Raw genomic sequence first — 12,289 nt, 5'->3', positions numbered from 1 at the left:
CCTGAGGTATCACTGTCACAGTTATACAGCTGCTAGTAACACAGGAACCTGTAGTCACATGGAAGGGGGAAAGTAAGGTCTCAACAATTAACAACAACTTCTGATAACTTTCTTTTGCTGCGCCGGTTAGACTTCTTACTATCTAGCTAATGTGTTTTCTAATTAAAGGTCTTGTCCGCCCATTAGGATCTTTAATAATGATTGAGAGGTTTGAAGGATCGTTTAGTTAAATGTAATAATATCTAATATAGCTCTACACATTAAGGTGAAATGGATTGCAAAATTAGGAAAGCCTGCCTTTATATAGCGCCTTAAGAGTCACATCCGCCAGGAATTTCTCAGAACAATGAATTATTCTGAACTTCAGTGATTTTTCTCTGTGACAGGTACGTCGTGGAGCAGTCCAGGTGCGAGGCTTTGTGCAACTGAACCATTAAGGATCTGTAAGGTCTGACGGTATTGATTTCAACCCGCCCCGCCTGAGGTAATCCAGTGCACACCAGTTACCAGCAGACTAGTGGCAACGTTCGATAAAAAGATCACACAAAGTACCCGTAAGAAAGAATCAGGAAAGTTCACTTTCAGTCACAGTGACAGCAACACAAAAGGTCTGAAATGGAAAAATAAACAGAAATATTATCGAGAATGAGCTGAAGTAATAATAATTTATAGAACTCTTTATCATTTCTTTCAGAGAGAACTGAAAGCTTTTCACATGCTGACTTTTTAATTAGGTATTAGGTAGTAGTTATACAAACGCGCATATTAAATAAAAATGCCACTTCTCCCACTGTGACTGGCCAGTAAGCATAGCTGTGTTCATATTTCTTTAATATGCATTTTTTTTTGTCAAAAAGCTCTGAAAAATACAAACCAGACCTTCCGCATCCTGCAGTGGAGAGACGCCTTCATGTGATTAGTGCAGTTCCGAATGTAAGAAAGAACATGCTGGGAATGGGTTTTAATGCTATTCTGCACTCGTAAACCCCTGCTACCGGCACAGCACCTCATCAGAGTCACCAGAAAGACTCGCGGGAATTATCACCCATTCAACAATATTTATACACATGTACAAACATGTAATTTGTTGCACTTTAAATGTTTTTCAGTGAACCATTGACTATAATTTGTCATTATTCGTATAAGAGAAACGATTGCAATCTAAATGGAAGCATGTTAGGTTCGAATGGTAAAGAAAAGAGAATGGAGCTTCGGAGCACAAGAACAGAGGCAGAATCGGAGATCCAGATTCACAAACTGCAAGAGACAGATACAGGCTGAGGGCAACAGACAGAGATAGCGAAACAGAGACAGGGACATGCATGGGCAGATACTGGTAACAACAACTAACTTGCATTTATATAACACCTTTAACCTTGTCAACCATCCCAAGGTGCTTTACAGGAACACCGAATCACACGAGGATCTATTAGCCCACCGGCAGAGGTACATTTTAAGCAATATCTTAATGGGGGAGAGTGAGCGAGAGAGAGAGAGGGAAGTCGAAAGGCGGAGAGAATTGAGAGAATTCCAGAGTTGAAGGCCTGGTCGGCTGAAGGCACGACCGCCAATGGTGGAGAGATGAAACCCGGAGATGCTCATGAGCCAGAATTGGAGGAGTGCAGAGAACTCAGAGGGCCTTATAGCTGGAAGAGGCCATAGACAATCGAAGACAGAGAAAGATAGACAAAGAGAGAGAAAGAGAAGGGCAGAGGCCCGGATAGACAAAGAGAAAGATGGACATATGGAACAGAGATAAGGGGGCAGAAAGAGGCAGAGTCAGCTGTAGATATAAAGTGACACACAGTCAAAAATCTAGTGATAAATGGTCAGAGTAGAGAAGGACACAGAATAGCAAGCTGGTCAGTTTATTTCCTATGTGTGGCGTTTTTGCTTTAAATACGGATACCAAGGGAAACGTCCTTCCTGTAATATATTAACTAGTGTTACATTTCTTGAAAGTTTTACTTCAGTTCAATAAATGTTGAGATTTAGACGATAAGCCTCTTCACCTTCTCCCTGTGATTGTTTCACGCCTGTCCGACCTGTGTTGCCTGGTCAGGGGGCGGGGTTAAACAGGACGTCCAGCATTTCTTCACGTTTTTAAAAAAATGATTATCTCTCTTTATAAACACGCGAGGACGCCGGCCATACCCTGCCTCTTTGCCCAGTGAAGGATCGAGGGTGTCGGCAACTGAACAAATATCTTCTTGCCTTGGTAACCAGGGACTAAACTGTCCCGCCACCACCCCAACTATTTTGTTTAACAGCGTTGAATTCCTAAACCACATCTGGTTTTCCTCGTCCCCCAAAAGAACAGAGACTCTGGCAGAAAGCCAGCTGTAAAACACCCAAATAAACTCTTACATGAAGAGCTTCATATCTGGTTCTTTCTGGGGAATAAATGACTCCTTTCGATTGCCATTCACTCCACGTGTCTGAGTTAACCTGTTCCATTTATCTTTATACCAAACCCCTCATATTCCACATCTTACTGTCTCTGCTACATCTAATGCTTTTAATCTTAAATAAAAGACTGTCCGAATAACGCACACGAAAAAACATTGCTGTCATAGAGTTACTATTTCATCCATGGATGATGATTCTTGGCTAAAAACATTGAACTGCTATTAAACAATGTTTCAAAGTGATTCTACCTGATCAAACCCAGAAAGATTACACAAAATTGACACTTACCTTGTAAAAATTCAGCTTGATGTTTAACTGAACCTGTTAATAGTCTAACTACATGATCATTTCTCAATAGCAGTATATCCCTTGATGTATGTAAAGGACGGATAGATTGGTGATACATAGATAACAGATAGATGATTCATAGACAGATAGATAATACAACTAAATGATAGATAAATTGATGGGTAGATGATGAGGGGCTGAGAGATGATATGCAGGTGGATAGATAAAAGCTAGCTAGCTAGACAAATAGATAGACAGGTAGATAGATAGATAGATAGATAGATAGATAGATAGACAGACAGATAAACAGACATGCAGCCCCATTTCGACTCAATCAAAAACCTCACTTACACGGAGTTAAAATCAGGCCATAGTTCCAGATAGAAAGCAGATATATGAAGAGGTGTAACAGCAAGAAGAAAGGAGGAAAGAAAGGAATAGAAAGAGACTGAAATAAATAAATATACAGGGAGCCATATTTGTTAAAAGATAGATACAGGCATTCATTGTGATAAATGAATAAGCAATCAATAGATACGTTTAGTTCCTTTTTTTTGGTAACTAAATAACATTAAGGCCTACATTTGATACCTGGAACAAGGCTATTCGTTATCAGTTAGAGGAATGTTAGATAGCTGATGAGTGACGAGTGGGGCTAAATTCTCGCCATGTTAAGCTATGTTTTCACAGCACATTTCGCAGGCCTGCACTGACAGTGACTTCAGCAACACTGATGAATTTTCTTTACAATTAGAGTCAGCCCTCAGACCCCAGTCTAACTAACGCTGGCTTTCACAATCGACACAATCGATGCCTTGAGGGGGAAAATATAACATGGCGGCAGAACTAAAAAGTGGCGATTTCAGCTTTTAACTGCGCGTTTTTTTTTTTAAAAATCCTTGTAAACAGAACAGGCTGGAAACAGGGAGCTTAGGGAACCTTTTAGTGAAATCTCGGCACTAGCAGTTGAAATTCCACCCACCCCCTGTTTAAAGCTGCAAAATAAAAGCTCAATGCGCTTGCTCAGGAGGCCGAAACTTTGCTTTTGGTTAAATAACTATGCAAATGACGCGATGGCGGACCGCTTTCCATAATCACTTAAGTGTCGTCTCATTTCACAGACTTTTTTTTAGATACTAAAGCGAGGAACAATGTTGAACCCTTGCTTTGTCTCAGCAACAAATCAGAACGAGAAATAACAGAATGGGAAATGTTGCTCCGATCATTCATACATATACAGGTATTATTAGTTCAATTCAGCACGGGCTTTATTACGATACACTTGGATCCCGGCAAATACAAAAGCTAATTGGGCAATAGAATTTATGCTGGCATTCAGTATAAAAGGAAACTAATGGATATGCCACCTTCGGGAATTGATGTGCTTTTATCAACTGTACCTTTGTCAATTGGCAATTTGACTCAGAATTCCTGCCATCTGACTAACAGAAAATAGTTTTCAAGACCACGGGGCGAGGAATTTATATTTTCTATTGAAGCGAGTAGAATTCAATATACTGGTAGACTCAAGTTGTTCTGTTTTGTTTAAGGCAAGGTCGGTGCACGATGTTTGCTTGATTTCTGTATAACTTCACGTCCTGAACTGTGAGACCAGTGAATTTTCCATTCGTTGCACACTAGAGTGTTCCAATTCTTTGGAACAGAGGGTGTCTGATGATCAGACATAATTATTAACAAACGTAGTAAACATCACAATTTCTAATGCTCATATCATTGAGAGACGCTCACCAAAATGACCTGGTCAGAAAAGTAGTTTGTGCTGCAATGTCGTCGACAAATTGATTTGAATTATGTATAAACACACATATATCACCACAGGTTCAGCCGCTGTATTGTACATGGGATCTGAGTTTCATCTCCCTCTTTAGTGAGGTAGTCAGTGTTCTAAATTCCTGGATTCACCCACGCTGCTCACTGTAGTGTATCTTATGTTTTTTTTTTCAATTCAGCTTTGAGATAATGCACAAAGCGCCAAGGTGCGGGAGTTTAGGTGTTTTCTAGATCTGATAACGCACACGTTCTAACACGCAAGAAAGAGACTGAATCCATTTTTACCTTTGGGTCCTGGCCCCGAATGAAGCACAGGCGATGGATGCCCCAAGGGAAGCTGTTCAGCAAACTTACCATTTTTTTTTAAATGACAGTTATCCGAAGCTCTGAATCAACAATGACCTTATTCTTATCACAACGAGAAACAGCATACCGTGGCAAAAAGAAATTCTGTGAAATTCTGACTGGTTTCCATGCGATTGTTTGAACGTTCTTGCAACTGAGACTCCGTAGAACTGCCTGGCACTTGCTTGGTCAATGTTTGTGCCTATTTGACTCATTAGGAAGCAGTCTCCGCTTACAATGTGAACTACACTAACGTCTGGAGCTGGGAAGAAATTGTAGTTAAGGTGATCCAAAACATACAGCATCCAATTCCCTACATTTGAAGCGACTCCATTTCAAATGTACTTCATTAGCTGTAGTAGTGATTTGAGAGGCCTGGAGGTCATGAAAGGCGCCATATAAATGCAAGACTTTATTTTTTAAAAATCTCAGCATCCAACAGATATCCCATTCTACAAGATCCTCCTTACCCACTATCCCACCTCCCCTCCCACCACATTGAAAACAAACCTCATTCCACTGTTTGACATTCTGACTCATTCTTTCTAGCGACTTTAAAGACTGTTTCCTCTTCCTTCCCTTAATCTTGCCTACTTCCTACAATCCGTGGGTTTTTAAAACCCAGAGTCCCCGGTGCGCCTGGTCTCCTTTACTCTTTGCTCGCAACCTTGGTGGCTTGAAAGCCTTGACCCTTCCTCTAGGCTTCTCAGTAATAAAAAGAAGTCAATACTTTACTTAGTTAGTGACCCGCTAGGCCGAGCTAATGTAAGCGGCTGCAAGCAAGCCAGAGAGAGGCCTTTGAAATCACGATTACGGCTCGAATTGAAGTCGCTGTCAGGGAGAAACTGTTTGTGTTTGAAGTTTAACAAAAAAAAAACAGTCTCTGTTTCAAACATTAGGTGGTAGATACTGAGATCAATCTAGGAATAGCCCAAGTGCTGCGCGCTTCATATTTCTTTAAATCACAGATAGCACTCGTTTCAATTACTAAGAATAAACAAAGAGACTCAGCAAGGGTTCATCGTGGAATCTTTGGGGCATTAATCCCAAATATTCCCATTTGGGCTGTTCACATAATATAATGCGTACAGAAACTGATCCACTAACTCACTAACAGTTAAAAACTAGCCTGGTAGGAGAAACCGATTGGCGTGCCACATTCCAGTTACTACTGAGCAAGGCTTGTGTGTAAATGCAGGGCCCTCTGTAATAACCTGACAACAATAGAAGGGTTCCCCCTTTTAAGAACGGATTGAAGGATTAATCAGCATCCTCCTGCAGATTTAGAATCACGTTAAGAAAGTCCAAATGAGAGGTCCCATTTCTGAGCATCTCTTCCCGAAAGGCTAGTGAGGACTCAGTTAGGGCAGACGGACGCACACGATAAACTTGTCCAAATAAGGGCGGTGGGGTGTCTAAAGGTGCACGAAAATGTTAAAGTGAACAAATGGCGAAATCGATATGACAGAATAGTCTTCGGGTATTAAAACCCTCAGGGATATATCAGAAATAAACTACTGTGAAGAGGTCGCGAGAGTTCTTAGATATCTATTTATATCTATCTATCTATCTAACAAACACGCACGTTTCTATATAAGTTTGTAACACTGAAAAAGCTGCATTGTTGCTTTTTTTCATTGGTGTCTTCATCCTTTTTGACTAATTGGTGCCTCACTTCATGTTGCATTTTCCGATTCCAAGCCCACGGCTCGGATCTTTCAGTGTGTACCGGATGCCATCGGGAGAGGGCCACAAACTGTTGAGTGCAAATGTAATTAAAATTAAAAGCAGCCCTGCACACCGGGGCGTCTCACCCGCTGTGTACAAGGCCAGGACTGCAACGCGAATGATCACTGCCATTGTTGCTGTCGTGTACTTTCTAATAGCGGATGGCCGAACTATTTCCAGTGTTTTAATTGTAGGAGGAGGGAACTGATGGGAAAACATTGCCTCCCTTACATCAACTGTATGTATGCGCCATGTAATTGCATGTGTTTTTGTTTTACAAGTGAGAATTATCTTCTGGTAGAAAACAACTGTATCTTCTCTACAGGGCTGATTAGAACCAGGTCCTTGCTGGACACCTGGCAGTGGTGCCGAGCTGGATTTGGAGCCTGTGTTGGTCCCTCGATTTCCGATTGCAACTTCCCCTAAAACAGACGCAATTTACCCACCCGACTTTCTTTTGATTGTGGAAAACGTGTCCGGATGGATTTTAGCTTTTATTTTGCACGGTAGCCCCGAGCGTTTTAAACGCACGGGATCATGATACACATTGTGCATGTTTTAGATTCGTGGTTTATTTCACCAACCTCCCCCCCACCCCCCACCTCAATAGCTGTTTTCATTTCACTCTTAAAGCCGGTTTCACTGTATCCTGCCGGAACCCTCCGGGCGCCCATCTCCTCCTCCACCTCCTCACCGAGAACAGCAACAACTCTTTCCCTCTAGATTTCGTCCCTCGCTCGGCCTTTTTTTTTCTCTTTTTTTTTCACTCGTCCAATTCAGTCCAATCTATCATCCGGCTTCCGTGACACTAAAAGAAAATGTATGGAACGTTTGAACCTTTTTGGTTCAAAGCCCGCACGGTTCTTGTGCAGCTCCGCTGAACCTAAGCTGGAGAGTAAGTTGCACTGTTATCCCTCAACTCCTCCACTCCGGGCCCATGTCTATGTAAATAAACCACCACCATCTTGGCAGAAAACGCAATTGTCTTTTTTTTTCCCCGCGTGCTGGTGGTGGTCGTGGGGGGTGGGGCGTGGGGAGAGCAAAACAGATTAAAAATTTTAGTAGCGATGTTCAGCTTCCACACCCTCCCCCCCACCCCACCCCCCAACCCCCACTCCCCTCACATCTGCTTGTCTTAAATGTATTTCTCATCCTGCTAGTTCAACACAGGCGCTTGAGCGGATCCACCTAGTGCCATGATTGTGAACCGAAGCCCAGTATAAATAGTCCTTTTGAAAATGCAACACGATCGCCACGTTTTCCCACTGATTTTTTCGGTGAAAAAAAAAATCAGCACAATTTAAACCCTCAGCGCTAGAAGACACCGAACAAGATCGGCTCCGGTGCAGCTCAGCTCACTCGCTGCAAACAAAGTCAGTACAACAAAGGGTAGAAAGAAACTTGCGTGCCAAACTTTTTCTTTGTGGCTCTTGAAAGAAACCTTTATCAAATACTAAATAAATAAAACTTGCAACAACTGAGGAATAAATTTTAATTTAAAAAAAAGGAATTACAATCGCATTTCAACTCAAGAATCGAGTCTTTTTTTCGGCTGAAAGAAACTATTGACTGGAACGTTACGTGGGGTTTGATCAGCAATGCGTGCCCCTGCTGCATTAACCTCTCTTCCTCCAGAGTTCAACTGATTTGCATCTAAAGGGAAGGTTACTGTGTTTCTCCTGCAAATTATACATCCGATTATTAAACAGGAGACAGAAGCAACACACAGAGCCTAGGATATTTACTCATTGGCCCGTATAAAGAGTCAAGTAAAGGTACCCCCCCCCGCCCCAACCCCCACCCCCGTTTCTCCCCTCGATCTTCACTGAGACTTCAGTTCAAACGTGTTGTAAATTAAATCTGACAATAGTTTATCAATACAACTGAACTTTCAGAGAAGTAAAACCTTCAAACCGACCAACTGCAGTACAATTAATATTGAGAGAATTCATTATAAAAGATGACAGCTGTTACTCCTTTTCCTGTCACCAGCATTTTTGACCATTTTGAATTTAAAGCTTCTTGAACACAATGAGAGAACTGAGGTGAGTAAAAGAGATTGCTGTGATGGGATATCTGACTTTTTAACAAAAAATCCCGGTATTCTAGACAGAACAGGGGAAAAAATAATAACCTCATTCACCCCTTCCGGACACCACGTTACATTCTGACGATTGTGAGGGTCTACTTGGAGTTTTCGGTTCTAATGTATTTGAAAATGCGCCAGACTGATAGGCTGTTAGTTCACTAAGTGACATTCCCATGTTTGTGGGAAAATAAATAGTGCAAAGCTACATATAGATTTGTACAACTCTGGGATTTGACTCTGATTGTTTCCCTTTGCTCATCTCTATTAAACACACCGGGCTTCAAAGAAACATATTCTTAATAACATTCTATGTTCTTAAATGTCCGTTTTGTAGCTGATTCATTCTGACCATTTTTTTTTGGTAAAATTGCGGCACTGCTTTGTACCGAGGTTCATTTGGGATGAAATGATCAAGGTATACTTTTAATCAATGTTGTAAACTGTATTTTCTGAACTGGGTGTTTTCTGCCTGGGGATGCTGTGATTAGGACGCTTTTCGGTGGCATTTCTACAATGGGCTTTTCGGCCGAATTCTAACCATAGACGATTTGGCTCCAAGCCAGCCGGTTAAAGGCTAAAGCCCCTGAATTTATGGCTTGGTGGAAGAGGAATTGCCATGCCCCCGATTTGCCAGCCCCACACCGGGTGAGATTTCTGTACCGAGCGAGAGTGGTCGGAGGAGAAGGAATAAGCGGGACACAAGTCGCCATCGTCGCCCACAATCAGGGAAGGCGGTGAAGGGAAATTGCCCATTAAGCTGAAAGCTTTCTTAACCGGCGTTACTAATCCGCAGGTGACACGTTTGCACTTGGCGGAGTCTTTCAACAAATTCGCCCTTTTGCCCGTGGCTGTCAGCCATGGCTGGATCCTGTCAGAGACCTTCCCTGGGTATCTTCTCGAGCTCCGCTCTTTATCCTGCTGAACGGGCCGGGAAGACGGAACCTGTTTCTTTTTTGCACCATTATCCCACCTATGAATAGCAGGAGACCTGCTTTGTAAAGTGCTGTGGTTTTGTATTCCTTTCGAGGTAGAATGTTTGACCTGATGGATGGAGTCAGGAAGCTCCCTCACTGATTGTATCACTCCCCTGTTCTCATGCAAATGGATCCCCGAGCCCAGCCTCGCTCTCCGCCGATCCCTCGAGTGATCGTGTTTCCCCGGCTCCTCTTTGCCCCCGAAGGCCCGGAAGCCGGATTTGTAGATGGGGTTCAGGACACTTGGGACACGTTGCTGGGCCCTCAGATGATGACGGGTTCTGCTGGTGACTGGCGAGAGCTCGCTGGAGCCCGAGCCTTTTAAAGGTTGTTTAATCTTCCCCTCTAGTTGGACATTGAGATCTAATGAAGGTGCTTTGTCCGTCCCGTCGAATTTCAAATAGTTCTTGTCGAGGCAGAGGGCAGCAGATGACCCGGTCCGCGCAGTTAAATGTAATGAATCCCTTTGTTGTGAAGATTTCGAGTTGCCTTTCAGGCAGTCTGGAGAGGCCCCGTGCTTTGCAAAGTTGTTGCGGGTCAGCTGCGGCGGCTGGCTGCGATTTTCCGCTGCGCCTGACGGTATCTCCCAGGCTAAGGAGCCCACACTGGGCTTGGTGTCGGCTGTCCCATTGTACTGGGCGCAATCGGAAGCAGTCGAGGCGCCCTGCTCCAGCTGGCGGAAGAACGGGCGCGACTGCGGCTTACCTCCGGCGTAAGGTGACTGGCGATCCCCCCCCACACCCGCGGGGGGGTCGGCTCGATCCTGCGGCCCGGTCGCGGCGGGAACGGCCGGGCTCTTGCAGCAGAGACTGGGTAAAGTGGCTCGCCTGAAGCGGGTGCTGTGCAGCGAGACCCCGCTGAACGCCGAGCTGGAGTCGGAGGCGGACGAGCTTTCGTCTTCGCTGCTGGAGCCGGAAAATGCCGACTCTCCCTCCTCATCTTCCTCTTCATCAGTTGAGCCGAAGTCGGAGTTGTTCTCCGGAGCCAGGCTGCAGTCCGAGTCGCTGGAACAGCCCAGAGAGGCGATCTGACTGGTCTGTGCCAAACGAGTTTCATTCAAAGCCTTTATATCTCCGGATAGGACCATCCTTTTAACAGACTTGAAGGCCGAGGGTGTTAGGGATGAATTATAGTTGCTGATAAATCCACTTCCCACATTTTTATTGTGGTTACAGCAGGAATATTTCGCCCTGAAGTGAACGGGGCCACCGGCTCCATTGAACTGGACAGCAATGGCGGGTTGATCGGCTCTGGGGAAGCAGCAGACCAGGTCCTGGTAAAACAGCTCTTGCTGCCGGTACACGGGGCAGAAACCGGATTTCCCCACATTTTCATAGTTTGGGAAACCTTTGCCGGCTGGATCAGTCGCCGGGCGGTAGCCGAGCCGCTCGGGGGTGCCGGGGTTTCCAGTTAATTCGCCCGGAGTTTGGCATCTCGCTTCGCAACGCACGGCAGGGTCGCCCGTACGCAGCAGCACTGTCCTCTCCCTACAGAAACCGGAGCAGTAATCCTGTCCCCTCGGGCTGGAGAGAGGCCCCTCTTCCCTCACCTTTACCTGGAGTTTCTTCTTGCTGGGGTCTGGCGTCCTGTAAACCGTGTACAAAGCCTCCAGGTCCTCTTTGGAAATGAGGGAGCACTTGACCGCTCGCGTGGGCACCGAGTTCATGGCTTTGAGGGTCCGCAGTTCCCGCAAGTCGCAGCGGCGCCTTTTAATCTTCAGGTGTTCCATTCGTTTGCGAATCGTGGTCCGGGGAACGTCCTTGAACAGATCCGCCAGGACCTGAGACAGGGCGAACATTTGCTTCCCATTGATTCGTAGGTAACCCAGTTTAACCCCATGCATTTCGAGGTGACCAAACTGAAATCCTTCTAGTGCAACATTTGAGATATAATCCACGCATCTTGGAATAATCCCAACCATTGTATTCGCCATCCAAAATAGAAAATGGATTGTCCTGCCATTAATTACTTTTTGTAAAAAATTAAATGGCACAGTTAGAGGTGCAAAGATTAAAATGGGGCAATACGTTTGCCCGTGTGCTGTATTTCAGCATTTTGGTAAATGCTCATTTGGATTAAAAAAAAAATCCCGGTTAAACGAGCTCTTTCAATTGGTCTTGCCAAACCCAAGCCTGCTCCCTTCCTTCCAAGAGAAAAGTTCACAGTATAGCACACTTGTCCAGAGACACTCCACCAAATAATTTTCCTCAACTCAAAGCTGATTGGATACTTTCTACATGTGATGCAATAAAAGCTGATATTCTTCCCCCCTCAGTCCAACCCCACCCCCCGAAACATTCATAACCGCTCGAGCAGCAAGTACACATCACATTAAATATAACCCACATGCACTTCCGCTGCCTTAGCATGCATTTCTTTATTATTAAAGGTACAAGGGATCTTTAAAGGACCGGTTTTGCTGTGCAAAACGCGCTTTCTGTGGCTTTTTAATCTTAAAAACCATGCTTCATATTCTTCTGGGATCGCGAATCCAACAAAGCATGGCTAGAAATTCAAACAGCTCTTGATAAATTAATTACACAATGTAAAGATTTATTAAGGTCGTTTGGTTTTTTTTTGTGTATGTGACTGACGATGTATGAATTCTTATTAACCTACTTTGGGGGATTCGAAGTTAAAATTTGCAAATGCAATTTCAGTAATA

At 44.1% G+C, this 12,289-nt stretch overlaps 1 protein-coding gene across 1 annotated transcript; it reads right to left on the bottom strand.

Moving 5' to 3' along the window:
- Positions 1-8,380: 8,380 nt before the first annotated feature.
- On the bottom strand, positions 8,381-11,545 carry LOC121269246 (SKI/DACH domain-containing protein 1-like). The gene has a single exon (XM_041173802.1). It carries the CDS (start codon positions 11,543-11,545, stop codon positions 9,218-9,220), a length of 2,328 nt encoding a protein of 775 aa, XP_041029736.1. The 3' UTR covers positions 8,381-9,217.
- Positions 11,546-12,289: the final 744 nt, after the last annotated feature.

Source organism: Carcharodon carcharias, chromosome 23 (assembly GCF_017639515.1).
Source record: "Carcharodon carcharias isolate sCarCar2 chromosome 23, sCarCar2.pri, whole genome shotgun sequence".
Taxonomy (NCBI): Eukaryota; Metazoa; Chordata; class Chondrichthyes; order Lamniformes; family Lamnidae; genus Carcharodon; species Carcharodon carcharias.
Note: the sequence above shows the minus strand (reverse complement) of the source record. Positions and strands in the feature narration are given on the sequence as shown.